This window comes from Plecotus auritus, assembly GCF_963455305.1.
Source record: "Plecotus auritus genome assembly, chromosome: 9".
NCBI classification, from domain to species: domain Eukaryota; kingdom Metazoa; phylum Chordata; class Mammalia; order Chiroptera; family Vespertilionidae; genus Plecotus; species Plecotus auritus.
In genome coordinates, this window is record NC_137783.1 from 22335813 (window position 1) to 22362456 (window position 26644).

Consider the following 26644-nt stretch of genomic DNA (forward strand, 5'->3'; position numbering starts at 1 on the left):
GACCAGAACACCTACTGACTAAGCCTTGACCCTGACTTTCCCCTCCCTGCCCTAAAGTAGCGACAAAGAGTGAGAAACTACAGATCTTTAAAAATCAAATACCTTTATTTTTGCTCCCTTTAGCATGTGAGAAGTGGCAGTGACCTCAGCAGTAGGCCTGGTATCTTTGCCCTGTTGAGAAGCCAGGATCTCAGCATGACCATTCAGATGTTTTCTCAGCAAGTGGAAGTGGTGGTGGCCAACTCCAGTGCTATAACCTGGAGGTTGGGGTCAGCACCCGGCAAGGTTGCTAGCTGCCTAATCTCCAGTCTATGGCTGGGACTTCTGTTTGCCTGAGTAAAGGAACATCAGTCCTAGGACTTTTCCACATCGTGCCTTGCTTCTGCAGTGGCCAGGAGTTGGGTCCTTGGGTTGTCTGTGCATGGTACCCTAAGGCAGGTCCACTGGCTTTTGTTGCTCAAGAATTCCAAGAAGCTACCCTTGGAGGCCCTTGAGACAATGCAGGAAGCAGGGTGATGCTCAAATTGTGGCTGACAGAATCCAGCTCACACTGCCATCACAGAGGCTGACTGAGCAGTCACCCAAGGAGGAGGATCCCAGATGATTCCATTCCCATGGGGCAGGTGACTGGAAGGTAACAGCACCCGAGTAAGCCAGTGCCTGCAAGAGAAGAGAAATGTCTGAGTTCCAAGAGTTTTTGGGCTTCCTGATCCTCATTCCTCAATAAGGACACATTAAGGTATCCTGAAGCTACCTTGGCATTAATCACAAAGGAACAAAAGCCCTAATTTTGTCCAATAAATATGTCTTCTGGTGCCTTGAAGACCTTTAGAGGTTTTGAGCTGAATGTCTAAAGGGCGGCTGCAAGCACAGTAACAGCCAGGGATGTAAAGGGGTTTGGGAAAGGAGGCAGGCAGGTACTTGCGGTCATCTTATTACTGCCTCCATCGCTGCAATTTGGAAAATGATTTTCCCATGTCTTGGGTGGAAGGAGCTAGCTTCATTTATTGTCTTAGGACAACCTCTATCACAAATAGATTATTTCAATTCCAGAAAGTATTGGCTTGAACTCCAGGCACTGCCATAACAAATGGAAGGTGATTGGTGGCCACCTTCCCTACATAGAAGTCCCTTCTTGAAAAGCTTTCTTGGGATATTGTGTTATCTTGTAAGCTTCATCTGCTACTTAAACCACTGTGTTGGCCTTAAACTCTGCTGGCGCAAATGAGCAATGATCTCTACTCCTAGAATCCAGATCTGTGCTTCCAATATTGTGGCCACAAGCCACATGTTTTGTAATTGTTTTCTAATTTATTTATTTTTATTTTAGAGAGAGAAAAAGAATGTATCAATTTGTTGTTTTACTTACTTATGCATTCACTGGTTGATTCTTTTATGTGCTGACTGGGGATTGAACCTGTAACCTTGGGGTATTGGGATGACGCTCTAACCAACTGAGCTACCCTTCCAGGGCACACATGTGCCTTTTTAAATTAGTGAAAATAAAATTTAAATAAATTCATCAGTGCATTAGCCACCCAGCAAGATTTCAGTAGCCACATGTGGCTAGCTAGTGGCTAATGTCTTAGACCAGTGGTCGGCAAACTCATTAGTCAACAGAGCCAAATATCAACAGTACAACGATTGAAATTTCTTTTGAGAGCCAAATTTTTTAAACTTAAACTTCTTCTAACGCCACTTCTTCAAAATAGACTCGCCCAGGCCATGGTATTTTGTGGAAGAGCCACACTCAAGGGACCAAAGAGCCGCATGTGGCTCGCAAGCCGCAGTTTGCCAACCACGGTCTTAGACAGCATAGGCACAGAACACCTTTCTCATCACAGATTCCTATTGGACAGCACTGGTCTACTTTACCTTCCTGTGTCCACACCCAGGAATAACTTCCAGTTGTCCAAGCAGCCGTAGTTATAATGATTCCTAAAAACCTAGGACCAAGAAAAATGTAAGTTTCTATAAACCCCTTTTATTTAATTCCCTTCTAATTTTCAACCCTAAGCTGGCCAAGCCTAAGCTCAGCTAGGCAAGTTCTGGCCTTTGAGGATGCCTGCCGTAGTTGGCCCTAACCATGGCCTATTTATAGGATGGCAGGCTCAGCATCCTCCCCCAGCCCTCAGCCCTACTCACTCTGCCCTTGGCCTGCAGCCGACGTTTCTCCTTCCTGTTGATGTGCCTTTCAATACTAGTCTCACCTCGACTGATGAGAACAGCATGCCATACAGTTAGGGCACCCAGGGCAAGTGCCACAGAACTAAGAAAAGAAGCAAAGATTGGTGAGTAGCTTAGAGAGGGTTAACGGCTATGTCTGAAGTTAAGCTGAGCAATAATGATTAGATAGGGACCTCTTTCCCAGCCTACACACCCCAGATAAACTTTTACTTCACTACATCTATAAAAAGCATCAATGAAAATGCTTCAACATGGGCTAAGAATAAATTATGTGGAAAGGAGGGGGAATAAGTCTGTATTACTAATAAAAAAATGTTCTTTATTTCTTAAAATAGCCATGCTTGAGAGCCTATAGAGAGTAGTAAAAGCACCAGGGGTTGGAATGGGATGGCACAAAATTCAGGCTCCAGCTCTACCATTCATTCCTGCTGTGTATTGTGAAACAAATCACCCCGCTAATTTTCAGTTTTCCTCATCTATAAAATGTAGTCACTTACTGTTTAGGTAGGCGTTTAACTTACCTTGGCATATAACAAACACTCAATGCCAGTATCCTTAGTATTCCCTGCACCAAAATGCTAAAGAAAATTAAATGCTGACTTTTTCAACCTTTATTAGACTAAGAGCAGCAGTTCACACAGGAATGGGTCCCTGTGGGCACCTACGAAGGTTTTTCTGAAGCTGCCCCTCCATTAAGCTGCCAAAAAGGAGCGAGTTAGATACCTGCACAGGAACCAGAGGTAGACAAGACTCTTGTGAGTCATTCTTTCTCGGAAGGAGAAGGTGGGTGGTGGGGTCTGGTGATAAGTCTAGAAAAAGAAAACAGCAAAGTCTGGCTCATTTGCTGTGCTAGTCTCCACCAGAGCCCCCCGCACCTTCAGGCAGGGAAGTGATCCAAGCCCAGAATGAAAAAATAATGGGTTAAGCCACAGAGGAGTCAGGGTAGCAGCCAGATGGGTGGACCAAGCCCGGCAGCATCATGTGGACAAACACTGGGCAGAGTGGGTCTGGACAGGATGGCAAAGCACAGAAGGAGCTGACCCTGGGCCTTCAGATCTGACAACACAAATGGGGATCCAGGGGAAGCCACTCCACTCCCCAGCTGGAACTCCTTCCCCTGGGGCTGCAATCGCCAAGAGAAGAGACCAGACCCACACCCAGAATGGAATGACTGCAGCAGGGAGAACTGAGCTACACTAAGGACTGAAAGGGCAGCAGAGGTACAATCATTAGCCCAAGATCTGCTCAGCATAAGGAGTCCCAAAAGCCTGGGAGAAGGGACGACCCAGATGCAGATGCAGACAGACCAGGAGCAAAGGATGATCAGACTGACCCAGCCTGATCTCTGTCCCCTGGAGCCCCAGTACACAGACTGACACAGACTCCTTGCTGCTCAGGCCATCACCAAGGCAGAGTTCTTGCTCAGCCCAAAAAAAGGTGATAATGGGATAGAGAGCCAAAAACTGTCACATACCAGGGACTTCCAGGCCACTTAGTCTGCATGGCAGACAGCCTCCCAGAACACCCCTGATCCAGTCTCCAGCGGCCCCTCAACCAGTCTCTACCACTCCACCAGGTGGGCCCTGGTTGCCTCAGCAACTCTATGCCCCCTGGCCTGAGCAGCAAAAGGCAGTGGGGTGGGGACCGCCCACCTGGTTGGCAACCGCCTGTAGTTTGTTCTTGTCGAGCTGTTTCATTTTCTAAGGGGATGGAAAACAGTGCTGGTTATACTCTCAGGTCTCTAGCATGGAGGTGCTACCAGCCCCACTCCTTAAGGGACAGATTCCACACCCCAAAGTGCTCTCTACGTAGTGGCCCTGCTCCTAACTATGGGCTCACCTCAATGGCAGCGTAAGCCTCCCGGAAAAGGTCCCAACTTCCATAGCTGCAGTAGACACAGCCCAGAGTCATGAAAAAGCAGAAAGAGAAGAAGTACCGATGGTTATAGTGGCCCACACAGTTGTTTAGCCAGGCTGGTGCGTGAAGGATTAAGGACAAGATCAGACAACTTCAGGGTGTGTCCAGGCCTCTCTGGTTCATCCTTGTTTCATGATGACATCATCCAAGCCCAGGGTTTCCAGTCACCAAGAACTATTTTCCAAAGGCAGGAAAATACATATGGAACTTGCCAGAGGTTGAGGTGAAAGTGTTAAAGCTTTTCAGAGCCCTCACAAGTCCCATCAGGAAATCATGAAAATTGAAACCTTTCACTAAAATGAATCTGCCAGCCCTAATCCGGTTTGGCTCAGTGTATAGAGCATTGGACTGCGGACTCACAGGTCCCAGGTTCGATTCCGATCAAGGGCATGTACCTTGGTTGTGGGCACATACCCAGTGGGGAGTGTGCAGGAAGCAGCTGGTCGATGTTTCTCTCTCATCGATGTTTCTGACTCTCTATCCCTCTCCCTTTCTCTCTGTAAAAAATAAATAAAATATATTTTAAATAAATAAAATAAAATAAAATGAATCTGCCAATATGTCAACCTAGCTGGGGTAACCAGACATCTGTACGGGGCAGCAGAAGGGAATCAATGCTTCTATCTGGATACCCAGTGGACGACGACTAAAGCCCAAACACCTCTTTCCATCCAATAGATGCCGGCATGACAGTCTACAAAAGAAAGGGCTGTAGGAATAGATGCCTTGCTCCAAGGAGTTCTGTCCCAGAGCACCTGTAAGCTTCCTGCTTCCCCCAGGAGACGGTCAGCCACCACAACTCCTCTTCCACTACCTTCTCATGAGCCCAGTGTTCTCCGCAGGATGATGCTACAAGCCTCAAGTCTGTGGCCCTTCACCCTGGGCAGTGCTCTGAAGCTAAAGAGGAGGCCTCAGGCAGAAGAGATAGTAAAAGGATACGACAGTGGTGATCCATCTTCAGCACACACCTGTGAGGGAGGGACACAGGCTCTGTTACGGTGGCCAAGGTTCTTGAGATGTCAGTGCCAATCCTTTTCTACAAGAACCAACATCCTGCTGAGGTGGAAAGGGCACAGACTTTGAAGACAGCCAGGCCTTGCTTCAAACGCTGCTACATTGGCTACCTGGTACTACATGAGAGTATCAAGGCAAATCATCTCTCGGAACCTCAGTTTCTACAAGTGATGATAACACCTAACTCACAGGACCATCCTGAGGGCCAGGGGTCATGACAGAGAGGGCACATTGTCTGGCACGTGGTGAGTGCTTCATAAACATCAAACCCCAGGTCTAGGTTTTTCCCTAGGGCTACAGCCAAAGGGCCAGAGCTGGGGTTCACGGAGAGCAAAGCCAAGACCCACCTATTGCAGACGCTGCAGTGGTGTGTTCGGGCTGGCTTGGGGTAGATGCACTTCTTACAGATGGAGACTGTTGCAATATCATTCCTGCCCTGTGCGAAGAGAGAAAAACATCATGACAGTATGGCAGCACCAGTTTCATACCTGCAAAGATGCCAAGGCACACTCTCTCCCCACTCCTGGGACTGGCTCCCATGGCCAGCAGCCCTCTGCCTCCCCCCACCCCCTGTGGAGACCCACCTGGGGTGGATATCCAGGTGGAGTGGTGATGGCCTGGTAGTAATGGAAGACGATGAGGATCAGATTCCAGTGACTATAGAAGAAATGCCAGCAGAGTCGTGGCACTGAGTAGGTTCGGAGGATGAGGGGTAGGACACACAGGTAGGCGATGGCCACGATGGAGCTGGTCAGCACAATCACCAGCACCACGAACACCTGCCAACACCAGTGAGGTCAGGTAGATGCAGTGAGAGAGCTTGTCGACACCCAGAATAACTCAGGAATTTCCCCAGGGTAGGGGCTGGCGTTGGTGCATCAAACACATGTCCCTCTGCTACCCCAAAACATCCCTCTTCCTGCTCCCTGGGCATCACTCACCACCCCACACCAGCGGATCACGTTGTCCACCAGCCAGTAGATGGGCTCAAAGGCAGCATCGACAGCGGTGTCACTGCCCCCGAAGGAGTTGTAGAGCAGAGAGCGCAGGCAGACCTTGCCATAGCGCCAGCGCTGTACCAGGCCCCGGAGCAGAGGGGGGCAGCGGCGCCTGGAGCCCAGGAGCAGAAGCAGGCGCAGGCAGAGGCGGGCAGGGCCCAGCAGCAGGCTCCGCTGGCCCTGCATGGCTCCTAGGAGAGCACACCATTGTGAGGGGCTACATGGCTCCTAGGAGAGCACACCATTGTGAGGGACCAGCCTCCCTCCTTAGCCCACCAGTGGGGAGGCCCTGAGCACCAGTTTAGAAGCAAAGACCTAAGACTGAGGCCCAGCTGGGCCAGTTACCAGCTGTGGGCAGTAAGAAAGTCACTCCAATTCGCTCTGGAATGTGCAGTGCCAGTGTCCCAACCAGACTACAGGGGGTAGGGCTGGAGGTTCTAATCAGGCAGAAACCACATTATACCATGTGGTTACACAGCAAATCCAAGATGATGCACACCGAGAGCAAAGGGCCACAGTAAAGGGGTGAAGGAGAGACAGGCGGCTCCAAGACAAAGCAGGGTCTTTGGAATTGTCTGTAGACAGGTCACTGGGTGGAGCACAGCCAACATGCAGAAAGCTGCCCACTGTGTCTCTGTGAGCATGGACACTGGCAGAGGGTTCCCAAGTCTTTGTCTGCCCTGGCCCATTGACCTACCTCCAAGGAACAACCAGTGGTGGCATGAATGCATCGCATGTGGAGCCTGCACCCAGATCTTCCCTGCCCAGGGTTTCCAGTCCCCGAGAACTATTTTATTGCTGAGTCTTGGCAAAAGATACTCATCTTTCCTACTCCCTCTGGGCTGATGTTACAGACCACCAGACCCAACCTGGTAGCATGAGAGTCCCTGCCTCCTGTCAGGACAGCTCAGCTAGCCCTTCCATGACATAAGATGCTTTGTCTTCAATTCCAGTCCCAGCGCCACCCCAAGGGTACAGAAGCCAAGACAGCCTCCGGTATTCAGAGAATAACACCACAGGCAGGAAGACATGGCGGTGGGAGGGGAGCCTCCATGCTGATGGCTCATGACGTCAATAAGGCCTGACCTCTCTGCTGAGTCTCCCCTGCCTGTCCTAGTTGAACATTCAAGAGCCTTCTCGGCAGCTGCTGCCCTTGGCCCCAAGCTTCCCCACCAGCTTCCCTAGCTCTTTAGCCCTTTGCATGGCTCCTCTGCCAGTGCCTCCATCTCCTCTGTGTGGTTTCTATCTCATCCAACAGCCATGGAAGGTCAGCGGCCCAGGCCATGCCAGAACAGAAGACACAGATTCCTTCGATGATAGTCTCATCAACTCTGCAGATGAACGTTCCTTCCAGAAAAGAAATTATCTGATTTTCCCCTAGAGCTACTTCGTCCTCAGCAACTCCACTGACTTATTTAACAGTCAGCTCAAAACCCAGCAGAAACTGGAGGAGGCTGCTCCACTGTAGGGATGGTTTCCGTTCAGTAACTAGAGCAAGGTACTCTCCTTGCATCCTGGCTCACCAACATAAAAAGGCTTTCAAAGAAAACTCTTAATTACCTCCTTCCACAACCCAATAATGACCTAAGGGAAAAAGAAATCTAGCAGACAATGCCAGCAGAGAAAGAGGAGAAAGAGAAGACAATTCAGTAGGGACCTACTCTCTGCACCAGGATAAAGAAATGGCCATTCCCATATCACCTTCTAGGAGCTAGAGAATTAAGAGTGTAGAAGAGAGAAAAAGGAAAAGATCAAACTTCCTACCTCGAGTTGGACTCCCATTGTTTGGAACCATGATTTGTCTTAAAGCACCAATTTTCAAAATAGTATATATAGGTACCACAATCAAAAATGTAAGAGTGGGACAAAACATTTTACCCCACAACAAATGCAAGTGGCTTAGATGGTCCATACCACTGTTTATTCCCTTACCATGGCTAATGGAGAATTTCCTGTTTGCTAAAATACAATAGCCATAGCCCGCAACTAAGATGCATTGTATTTCTCATCTTTATTAACATGATAAATATGCCATCTCTCCTGTCTACAAACAAACTTCCTTTTTCAGGTTTCCACTTTTTGGATTGTTCTCAACCACCTCCAGAAATCCCGAGCTCTACAGGAAATGCCTGCTTCAAGGACTAGACTTGCCAACTTTCATGTGCCCCATAATTTGACTACTCAAGGTTCAATTCTGCCCGTCAGTGGTTCTGTGACTTGGGCAAATCACTGGATTCTGCCTGAACTCAATTTTCTCGTGTTCCCATGCAATGAGGATGAGTAAATGCTGAGGTCCCTTCTAACGCTAACCCTTTATGATTCCATGTATAATACACTTGGTAAGGTACAAAGGAAATGTTCATAAAGTTCTTAGCACAAGACCTGACTCATGGAAGTGCTCAATAAATACTTGTCAAATAATGACCTGAGATGAAGAAGTGAGAGGCTGGTCAGATGTCTATCTGTCCAACAATGTGGTAACACTAAAAAATGTTCCGTTGCTATCATTCCTCCTTGTTAGAATCATAGCACTTAAGTGTTAGAAGGCATTTTAGGAAACAATTTCAACCAGAAATCAACCCAAACATGTAAACAGAAAGCTTGTAGATGTGGAGAGCAAGAGTGAACAAAGTCTGAAGCTGAGCATCCACTCATTTTAGCTGGTGGGCTTTGGGGGCCATGGGGAGGCCAGGGAGGAGATATGTAGTCCACGGGGCTACAACTGAGCATACATTCATCTCAGGAAACTGAGGTAAAGCAGAACTCAAACAATTGTGGGGGAGGAGCACAGAAGAGGGGGGTCAGAGTGAACAAGGGAGGAAACAGAGCAAAGCACACCATCACCCCACGCACAAGCCCTGAACACTGATCCCGCGGTAGTAGTAGCCACAGACCATAGTGACATCTGCCACCAGATTAGAGGGGATTGCAGGCCATGGCACTCTCCTCTTCCCAAGGCTCTAAATCACCATCTGTTTCCCAAGGGGAAACTGGATTTGGGGATGGGAGCGCATACTGGGAAAGATGGATTTCAAAGCTGCCAGAAGGCAGAGGAAACTGATGAAAGTCTTGGTAAACCTCATCCGGACAAAGATGTTGCTCTCAGGATGTTTGCAATTTCGAACAGCAGGTGTCAATCATCATTACCAGGAGCATTTTATTCACGTGCAGACTTCCCTTCCGGACTAACATGTTGGAAAGAGAAAAAGTTAAGGATGGGATCCGACTCTTGTGAGGATTCCACTGAGATCGGAAGCTGCAGTTATAAAAACAGGGAAAAAGTTTATTTCTCGGTGAGGGTGGCATGGTCAAAGTGGGATGGACTGGGAGTCAAAAAACTTGGGTTCCGGTTTAGACTCTACCTTAAACTACCTTAGAGACACTGGACAATTCAAATCTTATCTCTGGATCTGAGTTTGCAAATCTGTGAAATGGGTGAGATAGGTTAGTTGGCTTTCTTCCCGTTTCACGGGTTACGGCTGCCCGGAAGGTGCACTCTGCCTGGCTAGAGGAGAGCGCGGACATACAGGCCTCCGCTAGGAGACAGCAGGAAGCCGGATACACAACAAGGCCCCACAACAGGGCCCGACCCTAGAAAAAGAGACAGGACTGAGGACAAAGGCCTGCCGACTTACCTGCCTCCTGCCAACTCTCCAATCAACCAAATGGAGCCCGCAGCCTCCGCTCACTGCCACCCCTTCCAGCTCAGCGCCCCAGGCCCACACGGCTCAAACCAACCAACCATGCCCCGCAGTCTGCAGGGCCAGCCTGCAGACCCGGACCCGCCGCCAGACCATCCTCAACCACGGGCGCAAGCGCAAGTCCAGGCGTTCTGAAGCTCCGCCCTGGGATTCGCCCTGGGCAACCTGGGACATGTAGTTTACCCCTTCAGAAAGCCACGCGGGGGTCACGTGACACACGCACCAATTGGCGCGTTTCTTATTGAGGCACTGCACCTGTATTTTGGCCAATGAGAGGTCGTTTTCGTTTTCCTCCGGGCTTTGGATAGTGGCTGTCATGGCGCCACCCGTGAGGTACTGCATCCCGGGTGAGTGAGCGATGCCCATATCGAGTCCTGGATAGGGACAGAGGCAGGAAGGCTGAATGGCCCACAGCTTCTGGGCACCCGTGGCTGATGCCGCGTTTTTTCCTGCAGGCGAACGTCTGTGTAACTTGGAGGAGGGCAGTCCAGGCAGCGGCACCTACACCCGGCATGGCTATATCTTTTCGTCTCTTGCTGGCTGCATGACGAAGAGCAGCGAGAACGGCGCGGTAAAGGGGGCGGCCTTCCATCTCCTCGGTCTTTGCCTTTCTCTTAGGCTGCCTTTCATTTCGCGGTCCTTGGGCAAGGGCACTGTGGACGCATCTTTAGTGCCTCACCAGGAAGAGTTGGTCTCTTAAGTTTCTTCCAGCTGTGGTCCCTGCCGCCAGGCACTTAGTTGGCACAGGATGCCAGTTGTTTTGGGCACCCTTGGTTGTGTTGCTGACACTCTGGGAAGGATGTTGGGGGAAGAGTAGAGGCCAGCTCAAACCTACAGTGAGCTGACTCCTGCCCGCATGTTGCCTACTTCTCTGGCTTCATCCATTTCCCCACCTCACTCTCTACAATCTGGTCATACAGGCTACTTTTAGCGTCGCTAGTGCTCTAAGCTCTCTCCTGCCACCGGGCCTTTGTACGCACACCATCTGCCTGGCGCTCTCTTCCACTCCATTAAACAGTTACATGTTCCCCACTAGACTCTTTCCCTACTTTAAGATTCACGAAAGCAGGCCTCACCACCATACCTTCAATGCATAGCACAAGGTAAATTCTCAATAAACATTTGTTGAATGCACAAGTTCCAGAGCCTAACACAGTGTTAACTCAGGATCAGATAAGCAGTCTTTGAAGGAGCAGCTTAAAGACAGCGTACTAGAAAAAGGATTCCGAATTAAAACACTTAGGTGCTGGCTAACTAGACCTTAATTCTGCTTTATCTAAGAAACAAACTCTCTGGCTTTAAGTTCTTCCTCATTTGTAAAGTGAGAGGCTTTTCATTCAGTTTTGGGAATGTCCTTAACATTTGTAGGTTTGTTCCTTTCCTAGGTATAGAATCTGTCGAGCAGAGCATGTTCATATGTCAGGCTCAGTGCTGAGCTCTAGAGATATGGTAATGAGACAAATACACATGGTCTTTGCTATCAAGGGGCACAAACCCAAATTGTAAATAAATAAATGCCCTAATTAATGTATGGTTACAAATGTGATAACTGCTTTAAAAGAATACTACCAGGTACCATGAGAACATGTCATAGGTAAACCCAGCCTACTTAGCGGAAGTGACATTTAACCAATCTAAAGGATAAATAGGAAGGGCTCAGTCCTGGCAAAAAGAACAGGTTGAACAGAGCTCCTGAGATGGGAAGAAATTTAGTGAGCTGGTGAACTGAAAGGCCAGGAGAGCCAAAACATGAGCAAGGGAGAGATTAATAACGTATGAGGTTCAAAAATACTATCTATCATACACCAACAGCTAATACCATGCTCAAAGAGAAAACTCTACAAGTATTCCCCTAAACCAGAAGCAACCAAGTATGACCACTATTATATAACATTTATTTGGAAATTCTAGCCTGTATAATGAGAAATAGAAAGAATAAGCAGTATAGCTTTGGAAGAAAGAATCAAATTATCCATGATTATAGGCAAGAAATTTTATACCAAGTAATTCCAAGAAACTCACACACAAAAACTTGTTAGAACTGATCTGAAATGGCTAGTTTATGTCTTCTAGCAGCATTCTTTCTGTGGCCCTCCTATTTTCTAAAATTTCTAAGGCCCTCTGCTCTGGGCTACAAACGAATCTGTAGTCCACCTGCCTTCATAGGCTTAACTCTGGACCAAGACATTCCTATATTACACTCAAGCCACAAATACCTCTGCCCCAAGGCTTAGCCAGGATACTCACGTTTTATTGTTTTCCTTGTAGCTTCCTGTTGTGTCTGTGATGAGAGAAACAGAGTCCCAATTACTGCCAGATGTGGGAGCTATTGTAACTTGTAAGGTAAGTTAGATTTAACGTCGCTACTTAGGATACCCACATCCAGTGCTGAAATCATGATCATTGTAGAACTGCACTGTTCAATATGGTAGCCACTAGCGACATATGGCCATTTAAAAGTAAGTAAATTAAAATTTAAAATTTATTTATCAGCGCTCTAGATAAATAAATTTGGCTCATTAGATAGAGCGTCAGCGTGCTGACTGAAGGGTTCCCGGGTTTGATTCCAGTCAAGGGCACATGCCTGGGTTGCGGGCTCGATCCCCAGTAGGGGGCATGCAGGCGGCAGCTGATCAGTGATTCTCTCTAATCATTGATGTTTCTATCTCTCTCTCTCTCTCTCTCTCCCTTCCTCTCTGAAATCAATAAAAAATATATATATTTGAAAAAAATAAATAAATAAATAAAATGTATTTATCAGCTTCACTAGCCGAATTTCTTTTTTTTTTTTAATATATTTTATTGATTTTTTACAGAGAGTAAGGGAGAGGGAGAGAGAGTCAGAAACACTGATGAGAGAGAGAAACATCGATCAGCTGCCTCCTGCACACCCCCCACTGGGGATGTGCCGGCAACCAAGGTACATGCCCTTGACTGGAATCGAACCCGGGACCCTTCAGTCCGTAGGCCGACGTTCTATCCACTGAGCCAAACCGGTTAGGGCTTCACTAGCCGAATTTCAAATTCTTAACAGCCACATGTGGATAGTGGTTGTCATATTAGTCAGCACAAAACATTTTTATCACAGAAAATTTTACTGGATTGTGGTCTAAAGATTTCTAGGATAATGATCAAGGCAGCCAAGTTTAGGTTTGCATAGTTCTTTCATAGAACAGGTTCCCTGAGTATGTAGTTTTACTTGTGTGGGAAACGGGCTCCAAAAGGTGGTAAGAAGGTGTATCTTTGAATATCTGAGATGAGACCGTTTTCTGCAGAAAAGTGAAAAACTTTATACTGTTGCATTCCTGTTAAATATAAAGTCTTTAGGATGTTCCATGGGAAGTACAAATTAATGCTATACTGATCAGTAACTCCAGTACATCATCCCACCCTCTGCCAGGTTACATTAACTTGGAGCTCTTGGTTTCTCTCTTTATAACTTGCTCCAGCCGAAAAATCTATGTGTAATTCTGAAAATAACTGGAGAGGCAGTGATCCAAATATTATGCAGCAGCTGAAATGTAGACTTAAATTCCATCCACTCTATAGGCCTCTTAATAAGACCTGCTAAAGATCTGGATTTGCTATCATGCCCTGTGTCTATTTATATTAGACATCTGTTTTTTCAAAATCTATACTGTGCTATTTCATTTGATTCCTACAGTAACTCCATTGGCCAGAGTGGCTCTTACTCCACTTTATGCAAGGATAAGTAGGAGTTAAGTTGTCTTAAATTCTATACTTAGTAAGGTTGCTTGGACTGAAATCCTGGTAATTCCTAGTTTCTCACCTCCTTGAGCTGACAGTTGCTAATACTCTAATGCTGATCTTTTCTCTATTTCACAGGTCTCTAGCATAAATTCACGTTTTGCCAAAGTACACATCCTGTATGTGGGCTCCACACCACTTAAGAACTCTTTTCGAGGAACTATCCGGTAAGAAGTATTTTTGTCTTCACATTTGCCTCAGCACCTGGAATAAGATTGGAATTTTTACAGACAATTGCAATTCCTCCTCCTTATTTCTCTCCTCTCTGTTTTTTTTTTTTTTTTTTTAATATATTTTATTGATTTTTTTACAGAGAGGAAGGGAGAGGGATAGAGAGTTAGAAACATTGATGAGAGAGAAACATTGATCAGCTGCCTCCTGCACACCTCCCACTGGGGATGTGCCCGCAACCAAGGTACATGCCCCTGACCGGAATCGAACCTGGGACCCTTCAGCCCGCAGGCCGATGCTCTATCCACTGAGCCAAACCGGTTTCGGCTCTCTCCTCTCTGTATTTTGATTCGCCCCAGGTATTGTCCTAAGAAAATACTGTAATATGTGAGTTGGGACAAAAGGAAAAAGTAATGAGAAAAGGCTTAAGAACAAAGCAAAAAGAACTCAGCTAAGCTAGAAATTAGCAGTGTGGCTGCCCTAGCCGGTTTGGCTCAGTGGATAGAGCGTCGGCCTGCGGACTGAAGGGTCCCAGGTTCGATTCCGGCCAAGGGCACATGCCCGGGTTGTGGGCTTGATCCCCAATAGGGGGCGTGCAGGAGGCAGCCGATCAATGATTCTCTCTCATCATTGATGTTTCTATCTCTCTATCCCTCTCCCTTCCTCCCTGAAATCAATAAAGAAATATATTTTAAAAAGAAATTAGCAGTGTGGGATGATTCAGATCAAAGTAGAAAACACTTGGGAAGTACCTTCCTTTCTTGAATTGAATTTAATATAGATTAAACCCAAGGATTGTAGGACATTACAAAGGTTAATGGATAAAGTGGTAGATTTTTTTTCCCCCTGTGGATTCTTTTTTCTTTTTTTGGCGGGGAAGGGGAGAAGAAGGGAAGGGACTCTTTGAGAAGGAACAAACAATTCTTGTGAGCCAATAAGCAAAGTTCCTTATCCTTTTTCGCCAATTTTGATCTGCTTTTCTCTAGTCAGAGGTATTGATCCTGCTGCTCTATATGATCCAAGAATGTGAAATGTGGTTTCCTCTCTGTGAGGCCTGGGGATGCTTCTCCACCCTGATCCTCTGGGTGGCGGCTGGGTCCTAATTACATCTTGATCTCTGTTCTTACAGCTCTCTTTGTCTGCTAGCCATCTTCAAGATAATTCTTTCTCACATATAATTAATCTTTCTGTTAATTTTCTTTTTTTATAGCAAGGAAGATGTCCGAGCTACTGAAAAAGACAAGGTTGTTGGTTGGTTCTATTTTTTTTTTGGCTTTAGGACTCAATCCTTTTAAATTATTCCAGCGAATTTTAAAGATCTATGGGAATGTGGAGTCCAAAGAATTTGAAGGTGTTCCCTCCTGGAAAGTGTAGAATTCACCTCGCTGTTCGTTTCCTCTCCATATGCGTTTTGTTTATCCTGTTGACCCGAGCAGGGCTGGTTTACTTTTTGCCTGTGAACCCAGGTATTTATTCATTGCTGTTTCCTCAGACTTACTCTGGACCTACTCAGAGTTACCTATTGCCCAAGTCAGATTCCTGACCGGGTTATTGGATTCAAAACCTTTCACTCGTATGATGATGCTATAGAAGGAATAAAAGTTGTTGGTTGTCTTGAGTAATGATGACGTCTACCCTCTGGGATTAGAAAATAGACTGAGTCTACCAGAGGGGTTAATAGTTCCTTGTAGACCTAATCTAGAGCTATCATGGGACACTCCTGTTCTTTGCTTACAGGTTGAAATTTACAAGAGTTTTCGCCCAGGTGACATTGTCTTAGCCAAAGTGGTATCCTTTAAGAAGAAATGGAAGTAGAGATACAACTAACTCAAGTGGCTATGGGAGGGAAGACTTATAACCCGTCATTTTCCTTCACCAATGTTATGTGACTAGATCTCCCTAGGTGATGCACAGTCCAACTACCTCCTGACCACTGCCGAGAATGAACTAGGAGTGGTGGTGGCCCACAGTGAATCAGGTGAGTTGGTCCATGCTTCCACATGCTTACCTTTCCCTGGAAGCTATGTTTGTCTTTTTTTTTTTTTTTTTAATATATTTTTATTGATTTCAGAGAGGAAGGGAGAGGGAGAGAGAGATAGAAACATCAATGATGAGAGAGAATCATTGATTGGCTGCGTCCTGCACACCCCCTCCTGGGGATCGAGCCTACAACCCAGGCATGTGCCCTTGAGTGGAATCGAACCTGGGACCCTTCAGTCCGCAGGCCGATGCTCTATCCACAGAGCCAAACCAGCTAGGGCTGTTTGTCTTATTTTATAATTATTTAGGAAGCAATGTGAATGTAGATGCTGCTAAGATTAGAATGATTCTCTTAATATAAATTAAGAAAAAGAGAATAACTCCTACTTATCCCTCCGTAAGTCAGTGGAATAATCAAGGTTTTTTCTGTACGAGGGGAGGTTCACTAGGTACCTCGGTGACACTTGAGTTCATACCCAGCTGTTTTCCCTTTTAGGTGTCCAGATGGTTCCCATCAGCTGGTGTGAGATGCAGTGCCCGAAGACCCACACTAAAGAATTCCGGAAAGTGGCCCGAGTACAGCCCGAATTCTTGCAGACCTAGGAAGCTACATTTTACCCCAAGGAGGGAGGGGGTAAGCTGTTTCCAAGAGTACATGCTGTGAAAGTAACAACAAGATGCCATTGTTTTATTCACATTCCTGGGGTCAGCCAACAGCCAGCTCTAGAAGTGTCTGCCAGAAACTAACTCTGTAGGTGGAACATTTTTCTTGTGAACCTTTCAGTGGATTTCATTCTCGAGTGACAAATATTTCCTTTGGAGTCTACATAAACCAACTGTATAATGTTGGAGATAGCCTATTCCTTCTGACAGTCTTACAAATACGTAATTTTGCTGTGACACAAAACATTTTTATTAAAAATATTTTATGGTTTCTGTTGTCTTGAGTTGGGAAAGGAATCTAAACGGTGCCATGACATGTGGAGCAGGGGTTTGCCTGGTGGCATCCCTTAACTGACATGTGTCAAGTGCATGCCTGCCCTGGACAAAGCCTGATCTGAAATATTTTTTATATTTTATGTTCTCTTTTAAGTACTTCTGCTAATTGAATACTTACTATGTGCCAGGCACTAGGTCAAGCACTTTATATACATGCCCTCATTTAGAGAGAATATGGTTTCCTGAATATTATAGGACACGTGGTGATTCAGGTAGCGTGGCATAGTTGTGAAGTTATGTGGTGATCATAGTGTTACTGATAGAGAACTCCAGGAAATGTTAAATCTGAATTAAAAACAGGGATGCGGCACTGTTGTGTGAGGTCAGGAAGGGACTTGTGACAGGAGGTAAAAGGAATTAAAGAACTTAAGAGAAGTGAAGTGAGGATATTCAAGGCAGAGAGAAGCCCAAGATAAGTGCTGGAACAAACGAATGTATGTTTGAGGATGAGAATGGCATGAAGGTTAAGCATGGAGAGGTTACAGAGGGAATGGACAGAACGTGAATTATGAGATGTCACATCTTGAGGTGTTAACTCAAGGACCCCACATCTTTTGTGTGTAGTGACAGTGATTGAGGGTGAGTTTTGGAGTCGAGTCTCTAGTTCTAGCCTCAAGCAGTTTAGGTGGTTTTATGTTATTTTGTTTTTAATACTCACCCAAGGATATTTTTCCATTGATTTTTAGACAGAGTGGAAGGGAGGGGGAGAGACAGAGAGACACATCGATTGGTTGCCTTCTGGCATGCACATGCCCAGGCCAGGGATCCAGCCTGCAACCAAGATATGTGCATAGGGTTACTCTATAGTCAAATAAAAAACTAAACCTTGATTTAGTTGAACTAACGTCCTTCACCTTTTTCAGTATTTAGTAGTACACCTTCTGGCAATTTCCACATCTCTTTCAGTCCATTTTCTTTTCTGTAATCTGGGGATACCAGACCTTTCAGAGGTTGTCAGGATTAGAGCTTGGCTGGCACAGAGGAGCTTCATTCTAGCTTAACAGGTGTTTTCTAATAGATGAAAAAGGTCTTATGGGCTTTCTGATGTTCCAGTGACCTTTTCAAAGGCCTGAGAGGAGGTAAATGAGCATCCCTTCCCAATTGTGTATATAATGTAATTATTATTCTGCATCAAGTCATTTTATGAGGTTTTGTATAATTTTTGAGGATATTGACTGACAGGGCTAAACTTTAGGAGCCAGCCCTGGCCTAGTGACTCGGTTGGAGCATCTTCCCGATATTACAAGGTTGTGGGTTTGATCCCTAGTCTGGGCACATAAGAACCAACCAATGAATGCATAAATAGGTGGAACAGCAAGTTGATGTTTCTCCCCGACTTCCTCTCTCTAAAATCGGTAAATAAAAATTGGCCATTTTGGCTCAGTGATTAAGAGTGTCAGCCCGAGGACCAAAGGGCACTTACCTCGGTTGCAGGTTTCCCAGCCCCCGTAGGGGTGCTGGGGAGTAGGGATGCTAGGAGGGCATGTGGGAAGCAACCAACCAATGTCTCTCTCCCCCTCCCTCCCACTCCAGAAATCAAGGGGAAAAATATCCTTGGGTGAGAATTAAAAAAAACTTTAGGGGCCAAAAAGAAAAGTGTGAATCAAGCCTACAAGTTACTAATAGAAAAGGATTGGCTTTTTAAAAATCTGGTCAAGCCTTTACCTTACTCTAGAGAGCACAATAGTTTCAGAATTTGACTTTCCAGGAGTATCTGGTAACCAGCACCACTGAGCAAGAGCTGTAGAAACAACAGGAATGGAGAGCTCAGCCAAGACCTGCTCACCCCAACCCCTCCAGCCTGAGGTGGAAAGCCTAGTAATACACAATTTTGGACCAGGCTGTGTCAAGCTGTGACTGGTTGTCCTTAAGCTCTTGATCTGTCATACAAGGACTTGGGTAATGAAACATTTCAGGTTGAATGTTCAAGCTGATTTCCTTAGACGAGATATTACACGTCACACGGAAAATATTGCACATCACTCCTTTATTATACTGATCTGAAAAAGATGTAGTAGTTATGCTCAAAATGCTTACTGGGCCCACGTGGCAGGGCCAAGCAACTGGAACATGATTCAGCACGCACAGTGAAAGACACACCTGGACGTGATCAAGAGACATTTCACTGCCATGAGACAATAAGGCCAGGGAGGGATTCTAAAACAGCAGGATAACTCCTACAGGTCAAGGAGCTCATCCCACCTTGGTGTGAGGAATGGCTTATTTTGTGATGACCACATGTGGGAATAGTTCAACCGCCACTAAAAACCCCAGAAGGGTTTTTGTTTTGTATTTTATAGATATATATTTTTTTTTGTAAAAGTAAATGCAACACGTAAACATTCAGGATTGATCCCAATCTTCTGGATCCAGCTTTTCTGGGGTCAAGGAGGAAATGTTTGAATCACCAGGCGTTCATCTTCCACTGGAATGACTAGAGCCCCCAGTCAGTTCACCTGACTACAGAATAGCACAGGACGGCTCTAGGAACATAAATAGGCTCTCTTGCCTCTCATTGGTCACGCCTTAACAGGGCTCCTCCTTATCCCCCTACTTTCAAGCAGGTCCTTTGTAATAAACAAAACACTAGCAAAAAAAAACAAGAGTTACTACCTCTGGACTCTCTTAGATAAGAGTCTCTCTCAGCTTAGACTGAGGACCCATGCCCCACAGGTGCCATTCTGACTAGATTGTATGAAGGGAGTGGGTGCAAGAGACAAAATGGCTAACACAAAATTGGGAGCCACCAGTCCCCATCTGCAGCTACAACCTAAGATGCCTACAGATGTGGTCAGTGTGACATGTGCACAGGAGAGATGTAGAGGAATGGGATGGGAGGGAGGGTGTCCTGGGGAAAGTCGTCTGCCTGCTCGCCGTCACTTCTTGGCCTTGCCCTGGGCAGCCACAGCCTCCATGGCTTTGCGCACGGTCTCTTCATCCCCCAGGAACTGCATGGGCTTGATGGGCTTCAAGTTCTTGTCTAATTCATAGACAATGGGAATACCAGTCGGCAGGTTCAGCTCCATGATAGCCTCTTCAGAAAGACCTGAAAATACCCACCATGATTAGCCACACAAGATAGGACTCCACCACACCCCTTGGGTTCACTATTTATCCTCTAGGTGACAAAGACTTTGGTTGGAATTAAAAACAAGATGCCCTTTCTGATATTTGAAATAGCAATAATGATCTGTACCATATAGATGGATCTCCGAACACATGCCCCCAATATTTATTTCTCAGCCATAGAAAAGCAGGAAAAAGGATGAAAGGTGTGTACCACAGATCTCTTTCCCAAAGTGGGGTTCAGAAGCCCACAGTAGAGCGGGACTTAAATACATCTCAAATGTCCTTTGTAGTCCATCCAGCCTGCAAAAAATCAGCAGATCTGGCCTCTAGGACCTCAGGTGAAACAACTGAAGATGCAAATTGAGATTCATGTGTGAAATTGTACCAGGTTGTGATTATGGACAATTTTATCAGCTGTTTCAACTGGCAATCCTAGTCTAGAAGTGGGCATCTCAAACTTCAATGTGTATCTAAATCACCTGGGTGATAGATGCACTTCTGAATCAAGTCTGAAGTGGGACCTGAGGTTTTGCATGTGTAACCTGAGGTTTTGCATGTGTAACAGGCTTCTCCAGAAGGGGCTGAGGAATAGGGGACAGACTGTTTCCTCCAGGAACCAATCAGACTCTCTCTAAGACTGTCAATATGTCCAGCCCTTTCCAGGTTTCCTTCATACCAAGTAACTAAATCCCTGATTAGTGGCAGTTCTCCTTTATCCCTCCTTGAGGGCCCCTCTGAAAAATGTACATACCTTCCAGATGTTTGACAATGCCCCGAAGGCTGTTGCCATGGGCTGCAATCAGTACCCGTTTCCCCTCCTTAATCTGGGGCACTATTTCTTCATTCCAAAAGGGCAGGGCTCTGGCAATAGTGTCCTTCAGACTCTCACAGGAGGGTAGCTGATCTTCAGTGAGGTCTGCATACCTGCGATCCTAAACAAAAAAAATCCAAGCTCACCAGTTATTAGCAGTTGTACCTGTTCTGCCCATTCCGCATCCCCTAAGCCTAGGGGTCAAAGTGATGGGTCTCTCCCCAGAGCACAAAACGCAGCTGAGAGCCTGCGAAAGGGATAATTATTATCCTGCCCCTTTCTCCCCATCACTCACTACTAGGAAATCTTAACAGTTCAAAGAAACATACAGAAAAGGAGAAAAAGGCTCTTCCCAATTCATTTTATCTTACAATGGGCTTAGGAAGGCCCTACACCTATAGATAGGTTTTACAAACTATGGCAGTGGAGATATAAAAAAAAGATATAAATTGTTTTTACGTAAACAACATAAACAATCAACTAAGTCTTTTAACAAGTGAAAGCCATTCCTTGGAGAAGGGATTACATATAATTTATGAACTGCTTTATCATAAATTATAAACTCAATAGGACTACACCACACCAATAAAAGCTAGAGTGAGGCCCAGATGCCCTGGCCAGTGGGGCTGGGTGGTTAGAGTGTCGGCCCACCAAGAGTCGAGGGTTCTACCCAGCATGCGGGAGGCAACCAATCAATGTGTCTTTCACATTGCTATTGCTCTCTCTTCCCCTCACCCTCCCTTCCACTCTCTCTCAAAATCATTGGAAAATATCCTCGGATGAGGAATAATCCCGCTCCCCCCCCCCCCCCCCCGCAAATAAAAGAGTGACCCAGATCCTAATCCCCTGGTCCTAGGTTGAGTGACCCAAGCCTCGGTTTGTACATACTTGTACGTACCTTACTGATGTTGCTGTAGAAGGGATGGTCAGGCTCCATCGGTGGTGGTGGGATATCATAAGAGCGCCTCCAGATCTTTACCTGGGCCTCGCCATGCTTGGCAGCAGTTTCTGCTTTGTTAAGCCCAGTCAGACCCCCATAGTGCCGCTCATTGAGACGCCAAGTCCTCACTACAGGCAGCCACATTTGGTCGATGGCATCCAGCACCGTCCAGAGGGTCCGAATTGCTCTCTTCTGCACTGAGGTGAAGCAGATGTCAAACTCATAGCCGGCATCTAGAAATTGTAAGTTCAAAGTAATAAGCTAATCAGGTCCACTCTGGAGTCAGAATTTTCTTACATATAAGTACAGGTAGTCCAAATGAAAAATATTTGGCAAATATTTCATTTTGTATACTCTAGTAGGAAAAGCAATATTCTGCCTTCAGGAAGATAAAATTCGTTGACTTACGTTACAGTTGACGAAGTACCTCCCACAATTCTTTCAAGAAAAGGATCCTAAAAACTTGGAATCTTTTTTTTTTAAATATATTTTATTTATTTTTTACAGAGAGGAAGGGGGAGGGATAGAGAGTTAGAAACATCAATGAGAGAGAAACATTGATCAGCTGCCTCCTGCACACCCCCTACTGGGAATGTGCCCACAACCAAAGTACATGCCCCTGACTGGAATCGAACCCGGGACCCTTCAGTCCGCAGGCCGACGCTCTATCCACTGAGCCAAACCAGTCAGGGCGGAATTTCTTAATAAATAACATTTATAGAGGGCTCACCATCTATCAGGCACTGGACTAAGTACTTAGTGTTTTATTTAGTCTTCATAACAATCCTATGAGGTTACAATCCTTAAAACCTATTCTACCAGATAAGAAAAATATAGATGAGTTAAGCAAATTATGCAAAGATACAGCTATGGCCTGAGAGATTAAAACCCAGGCTGTGTGTGATCCCAAAATCCAACTTAAAACCACCATCTCTAGCTTCCTCCATATTTTCCTAAACCCTAAGGTTCCTGATGTTTGTATTTTAGTTAGAACTATCATTTCTGACTGATAATTACTAATATATTTCAGCCCTCTCTAACCTCTGGTCTAGGGTAAGTGTGATTTTTGAACTCCCAACAATTAGGACACAGCGAGAGCTCCTAAAGGATGCTGATAAAACTTTGCCCTGGCCGGCTTGGCTCAATGGATAGAGCATCAGCCTTCAGACTGAAGGGTCCCAGGTTTGATTCCAGCCGAGGGCACATGCCTGGGTTGCGGCCTTGATCCCCGGTAGGGGGTGTGCAGGAGGCAGCCGATCAATGATTCTCTCTCATCATTGATGTTTCTATCTCTCTCTCCTTCTCCTTTCCTCTCTGAAATCAATAAAGAAATATATTTTTTAAAAAAACACAAAAAACTTGGTTGCATGAAATTAGTATTTTCACTATACAGTATGGAAATCAGATCACAACCTCTTCGTCCACAGTTCCTTTCTTCCATATCAGTGTCAGCCTACTCCTGAGTACCCTGAGAAATACACATACCTATGTCAACTGTTAAACCAAGGTTAGGAGATACCACCCCCGGGAGAGAGAGCAAATGCTGTGCACTGCCTGACTCATTTATACACAGATCTCTCCTCTACACAACAGTTACCGAGGAGTGGCAGTCAAGAGTTATGTTGGCCCGCCCTAACCGGTTTGGCTCAGTGGATAGAGCGGTTTGGCTCAGTGGATAGAGCGTCGGCCTGCGGACTGAAGGGTCCCAGGTTCGATTCCGGTCAAGGGCATGTACCTTGGTTGTGGGCACATCCCCAGTGGGGAGAGTGCAGGAGGCAGCTGATCGATGTTTCTCTCTCATTGATGTTTCTAACTCTCTATCCCTCTCTCTTCCTCTCTGTAAAAAATCAATAAAATATATTAAAAAAAGAAAAAAGTTATGTTGGCCCAACAAGTAGGTTACAATGATTAACCTTACTTCATGTTTCACGAAATATTATTCTCCCTCCCACTGTAAGGGGGAATGTGGCCCTTTCCTTATTATGTAGTAGCCCAGGGAAACAGTCCTCTTTTCCTCCATGAGGCTACAAGACCCTCTTTGAAATTCAGCAGACTTTCCTGAGTATTGCCTCATACTGAAGTTGCCAACAGTCATTAATGAAATGTGAAGCGAATTTTCCTGCCAGTCATTCAACTGAGAAGGAGGCCAATAAGAACTATACTGATGGGGGAAGAGAGGCTTAGTCACTAGGAAACCACCGTCGCCCACAAGGGTATAGGACACAGAGCTCATCACTGAGCCTCAGAACAAGTCCTAGTAGACTACATACCATCTCCTCCTAACCTTAAGGGAAGGAAAGGCGCCCCCAAAAAGCTGAGTCAATAGGAAGCAACTACCCAAAGTGGAAGCCTCCCATCTGAAAAACTACTGGTTATGTCACTGCTCAAGGGCAATGGAATACACAAATGGGATACACAATTAGGTGCCAAGGAGAAAAGCATTTCCCCTTATGACTCTTAATAGACGTCCTAAAGCTTATTCCTTTACCTTGCCCATCAAGCAAAAGCATAGTCGAGGACACTCCCAGGGATGGATTTGCCGGTGAGGTGTGGTGTGGTGTGGACTCCATCCTCCCCGAGGAGTAAGATTTTGTGGGGAAACTCAGTTCTCACTAGCTTCCTCCTGAAATCAGATTCGTCTATAAACCCTACTATCACTTAAAGGCCTGGTAAATTTAATCTAGGTCTTTTATGTTATTTGATTAATACTAATGGTCTTCATCATTCAGAGTTTTTGCTTTTAGTCTTTCATTTATTAATATTAATATAATAATTTTGATGCCCATCATAGGCATTAAGATTTTAAATGGGACTTTTTAAAACTAATGCTACCAACATTTACTTAAAAATTGAAATAGGTTCTGTTATTTTAAGAAAGATTACAAATTTAACCTTTTGATCAGTCTCAGAGGACAGCTACAATGTCTTTGTCCTGGGCTAATCAGCAAACTACCACAACCCATACAGTTCTTTCTGGCGGCAGCAGGGGAGAAAATGGCCTCCTTCACCAGCACTTTCCCTTTCCCGACTCTCCTAAACAGTATGAGATCCCACCAGATCATCCCCAAGTATTCACGCGCCTACAGCAAGACTGCATTTCTCAGACTTTCCAAACCTTTGCTCTAAGGCGAGAAGCTAGAGAGAGCAACCTGGGGCCAAACACCTGTCCCACATCAACCAAGCATCAGTGACCTGGTTTCTTTGTCCAGGGGGTTAGAAAGGAACAAGGCCAGACCTAACCAAAGCACCTCCTCAGTCCAAAGATCCTTTGGCTTGCTGGCAGCAGGGAATGCTCCCTCCCTTACTAGCATTCCAAAATCACAGACCTGTCTGCCACAGGGGCAACCCTGCCTAGGCAAGCTTATCTCACCGCCACATCCACCTTTGCCCAGCGTCCTTGGCCAGCAGCCTACCAGTTCCTCACACCTGCCCCTTACTCAACCCAGAACTTAAGCCAATGCACTGGACTAAGATATGACCTTGGACAAGTCATCTTTCCAATCCTCACTATCCCAACTCTAAAAGAGGGCCAGGAAAGGATGGGAAGGAGGGGCAGAACATCTGCATATTTTATGGGGCTGTGAAGAGGATCAACTCAACTCATTCATTCATTCACTCAATTACATTTGCGGATGCATTTTGTGTACAGCATTTATAGAATGCCGCTGAGCAGCAAAGGCCTACACAAGAAAGGGATTTCTTGGTAAACTGATGCCTGCTGGACACCCCCCCAACCCCCGCCCCAGCAAAGCGTCACTCCTCCCACAGCGGGAGATAAGCGTGTGGCTTGTGGCTTCACTAGGATCTGCAGCAGCCTCTAGAGAAGCTTGGTTACGGATGCTGGAAGACACTGGGCATCCAATTTAACAACACGTCCGGGAGTTACTAAATGCTCAGACTAGAAAGGAGAAATTTCGCAAGGCGATGTTGTGGAGGGCACACGGGCTGCCGGGTGGCCGCCCCGGGTCCACTTCCTGGCACGAGGCCCCCACACTCTACTGGGTGACCTTGAGCAAGTCGGTTCCCCAACCTGGGCCCATTTCCTCAACTGCAAAATAAACTGCTGGAGAGATGAAGCCCAAGGTCTCGGCCCTCTCCGGGAGGGCGCGGGGACGAGCTAGGCGGCCCTGATCGAGCAGTGCCCGCCCGGGCCTTCGCACCCCCACCCACTGCCGGGCCCGCTCCGCACCTCGCAGCGCCTGCCCGCCTCGCTTCGCCTCCTCGTGCCCAGCCGGGCTCAGGTCCGCGTCGTACCAGCCGCTGAAGCGGTTCTCCAGGTTCCACGCGCTCTCGCCATGCCGGATCAACACCAGCTTGTAGGCAGCCATGGTGGCGGTTCCGAGTGCGGAGCAGACTGAGGCTCGCTGAGATTCCGGAGTGGCGGGCCGGCCCCCCGCCCCCGACCGCGCCTGCGCGCTCGCGCCCTAAATCTTTCCACTCGCTGGGAACGACCGTCCGCCTGCCGGGTATGCGCATGCGTCCCACCCAGCGGGGGGTGAACCGTGGTGCGCTAGGGCGCATGCGGTCCCCGCCGACCGCCCCGCGTCCGCCGCGCCAGTCACGGAGCGCACGTAAGCGCCCGGGGTGGCGGGACCTTTGGGAGGCCCTGGGGCGTGGTTGCTGGCCGGAGTGTTGGAAACACACCCTGCCCTCCCAGTATAGCTATCATTCATAAGCCTTTCGTTGTAGTAAAATGGCCCTTATCATTTGAATCGCACTTAGCTCCGCCACACGCAGATTTTGAATCATACACGAATCTTCACGCTTTCAGTTAATTTGCTCTGTACCTTTGGGCAGTTCGTGTACCCTCGCCCAGCCTCATCTGTAAACGGACATCATAAACGCTTAGCTCGTGCCTGCCTGGAAGATGCTCGGTTAGTAATTGTATTGCTGTCATTTCAGTGGACACTGGTCTATTTTACACCTGAGGAAACTGGCTCTGACTGCAGGTTCCAAAGCCATGCTTTTTTTTTTTTAATTTTTTATTTATTTTTTATTGATTTCAGAGAGAAAGGGAGAGGGAGAGAGATGGAAACATCCATGATGAGAGAGAATCATTGATTGGCTCCCTCCCTCACACCCCCTATTG

General features: G+C 46.5%; 3 protein-coding genes across 8 annotated transcripts; 1 reads left to right on the forward strand and 2 right to left on the reverse strand.

The window, feature by feature from the left end:
- Positions 1-86: 86 nt before the first annotated feature.
- On the reverse strand, positions 87-9970 carry ZDHHC16 (zDHHC palmitoyltransferase 16). 3 transcript variants are annotated; one of them, XM_080642574.1, is made up of 11 exons: positions 9752-9970; positions 6060-6307; positions 5703-5897; positions 5466-5554; positions 5044-5072; positions 4027-4160; positions 3840-3887; positions 2911-2996; positions 2146-2269; positions 1876-1946; positions 87-660 (listed from the first exon to the last, which is right to left on the reverse strand). In XM_080642574.1, the coding sequence occupies exons 2-11, from the start codon at positions 6300-6302 to the stop codon at positions 546-548; spliced, it is 1134 nt and encodes a 377-aa protein (XP_080498700.1). In that variant the 5' UTR covers positions 6303-6307; positions 9752-9970; the 3' UTR covers positions 87-545. The 3 variants fall into 3 exon arrangements, with proteins under 3 accessions (XP_080498700.1, XP_080498701.1, XP_080498702.1); XM_080642575.1 differs by lacking the exon at positions 3840-3887; XM_080642576.1 differs by lacking the exons at positions 3840-3887; positions 6060-6307 and having other exon boundaries at positions 9752-9962.
- Positions 9971-10088: 118 nt separating this feature from the next.
- Positions 10089-16675, forward strand: EXOSC1 (exosome component 1). Of its 4 annotated transcripts, none has more exons than XM_080688473.1 (8): positions 10089-10164; positions 10273-10388; positions 12086-12160; positions 13664-13752; positions 14967-15007; positions 15494-15544; positions 15650-15734; positions 16233-16675. In XM_080688473.1, exons 4-8 carry the CDS (start codon positions 13707-13709, stop codon positions 16337-16339), a joined length of 330 nt encoding a protein of 109 aa, XP_080544599.1. In that variant the 5' UTR covers positions 10089-10164; positions 10273-10388; positions 12086-12160; positions 13664-13706; the 3' UTR covers positions 16340-16675. The 4 variants fall into 4 exon arrangements, with proteins under 4 accessions (XP_080544599.1, XP_080544597.1, XP_080544598.1 ...); XM_080688471.1 differs by having other exon boundaries at positions 10105-10164; positions 14967-15000; XM_080688472.1 differs by having other exon boundaries at positions 10113-10150; positions 14967-15000.
- Positions 16676-18705: 2030 nt separating this feature from the next.
- PGAM1 (phosphoglycerate mutase 1) lies at positions 18706-26038 on the reverse strand. Its single transcript, XM_080687479.1, has 4 exons — positions 25745-26038; positions 21514-21788; positions 20556-20736; positions 18706-19781 (listed from the first exon to the last, which is right to left on the reverse strand). The coding sequence occupies exons 1-4, from the start codon at positions 25881-25883 to the stop codon at positions 19612-19614; spliced, it is 765 nt and encodes a 254-aa protein (XP_080543605.1). The 5' UTR covers positions 25884-26038; the 3' UTR covers positions 18706-19611.
- Positions 26039-26644: the final 606 nt, after the last annotated feature.

Excerpts from the sequence above, each read along its gene's own strand:
- ZDHHC16 (XM_080642574.1), bottom strand. The coding sequence starts at position 6,302 with ATGCAGGGCCAGCGGAGCCTGCTGCTGGGCCCTGCCCGCCTCTGCCTG. Across the intron at positions 2,997-3,839 it reads TACAGGCGGTTGCCAACCAG|ACTTATCACCAGACCCCACC; the intron begins GTGGGCGGTCCC and ends TTCTTTTTCTAG. Across the intron at positions 661-1,875 it reads CTGGGTGTGGACACAGGAAG|GCACTGGCTTACTCGGGTGC; the intron begins GTAAAGTAGACC and ends CTTCTCTTGCAG.
- EXOSC1 (XM_080688471.1), top strand. The coding sequence starts at position 10,134 with ATGGCGCCACCCGTGAGGTACTGCATCCCGG. Across the intron at positions 10,165-10,272 it reads CGTGAGGTACTGCATCCCGG|GCGAACGTCTGTGTAACTTG; the intron begins GTGAGTGAGCGA and ends TTTTTCCTGCAG. Across the intron at positions 13,753-14,966 it reads TCTTTTCGAGGAACTATCCG|CAAGGAAGATGTCCGAGCTA; the intron begins GTAAGAAGTATT and ends CTTTTTTTATAG.
- PGAM1 (XM_080687479.1), bottom strand. The coding sequence starts at position 25,883 with ATGGCTGCCTACAAGCTGGTGTTGATCCGGCATGGCGAGAGCGCGTGG. Across the intron at positions 20,737-21,513 it reads TCTACAGCAACATCAGTAAG|GATCGCAGGTATGCAGACCT; the intron begins GTACGTACAAGT and ends TTTTTTGTTTAG. Across the intron at positions 19,782-20,555 it reads CATTGTCAAACATCTGGAAG|GTCTTTCTGAAGAGGCTATC; the intron begins GTATGTACATTT and ends GGGTATTTTCAG.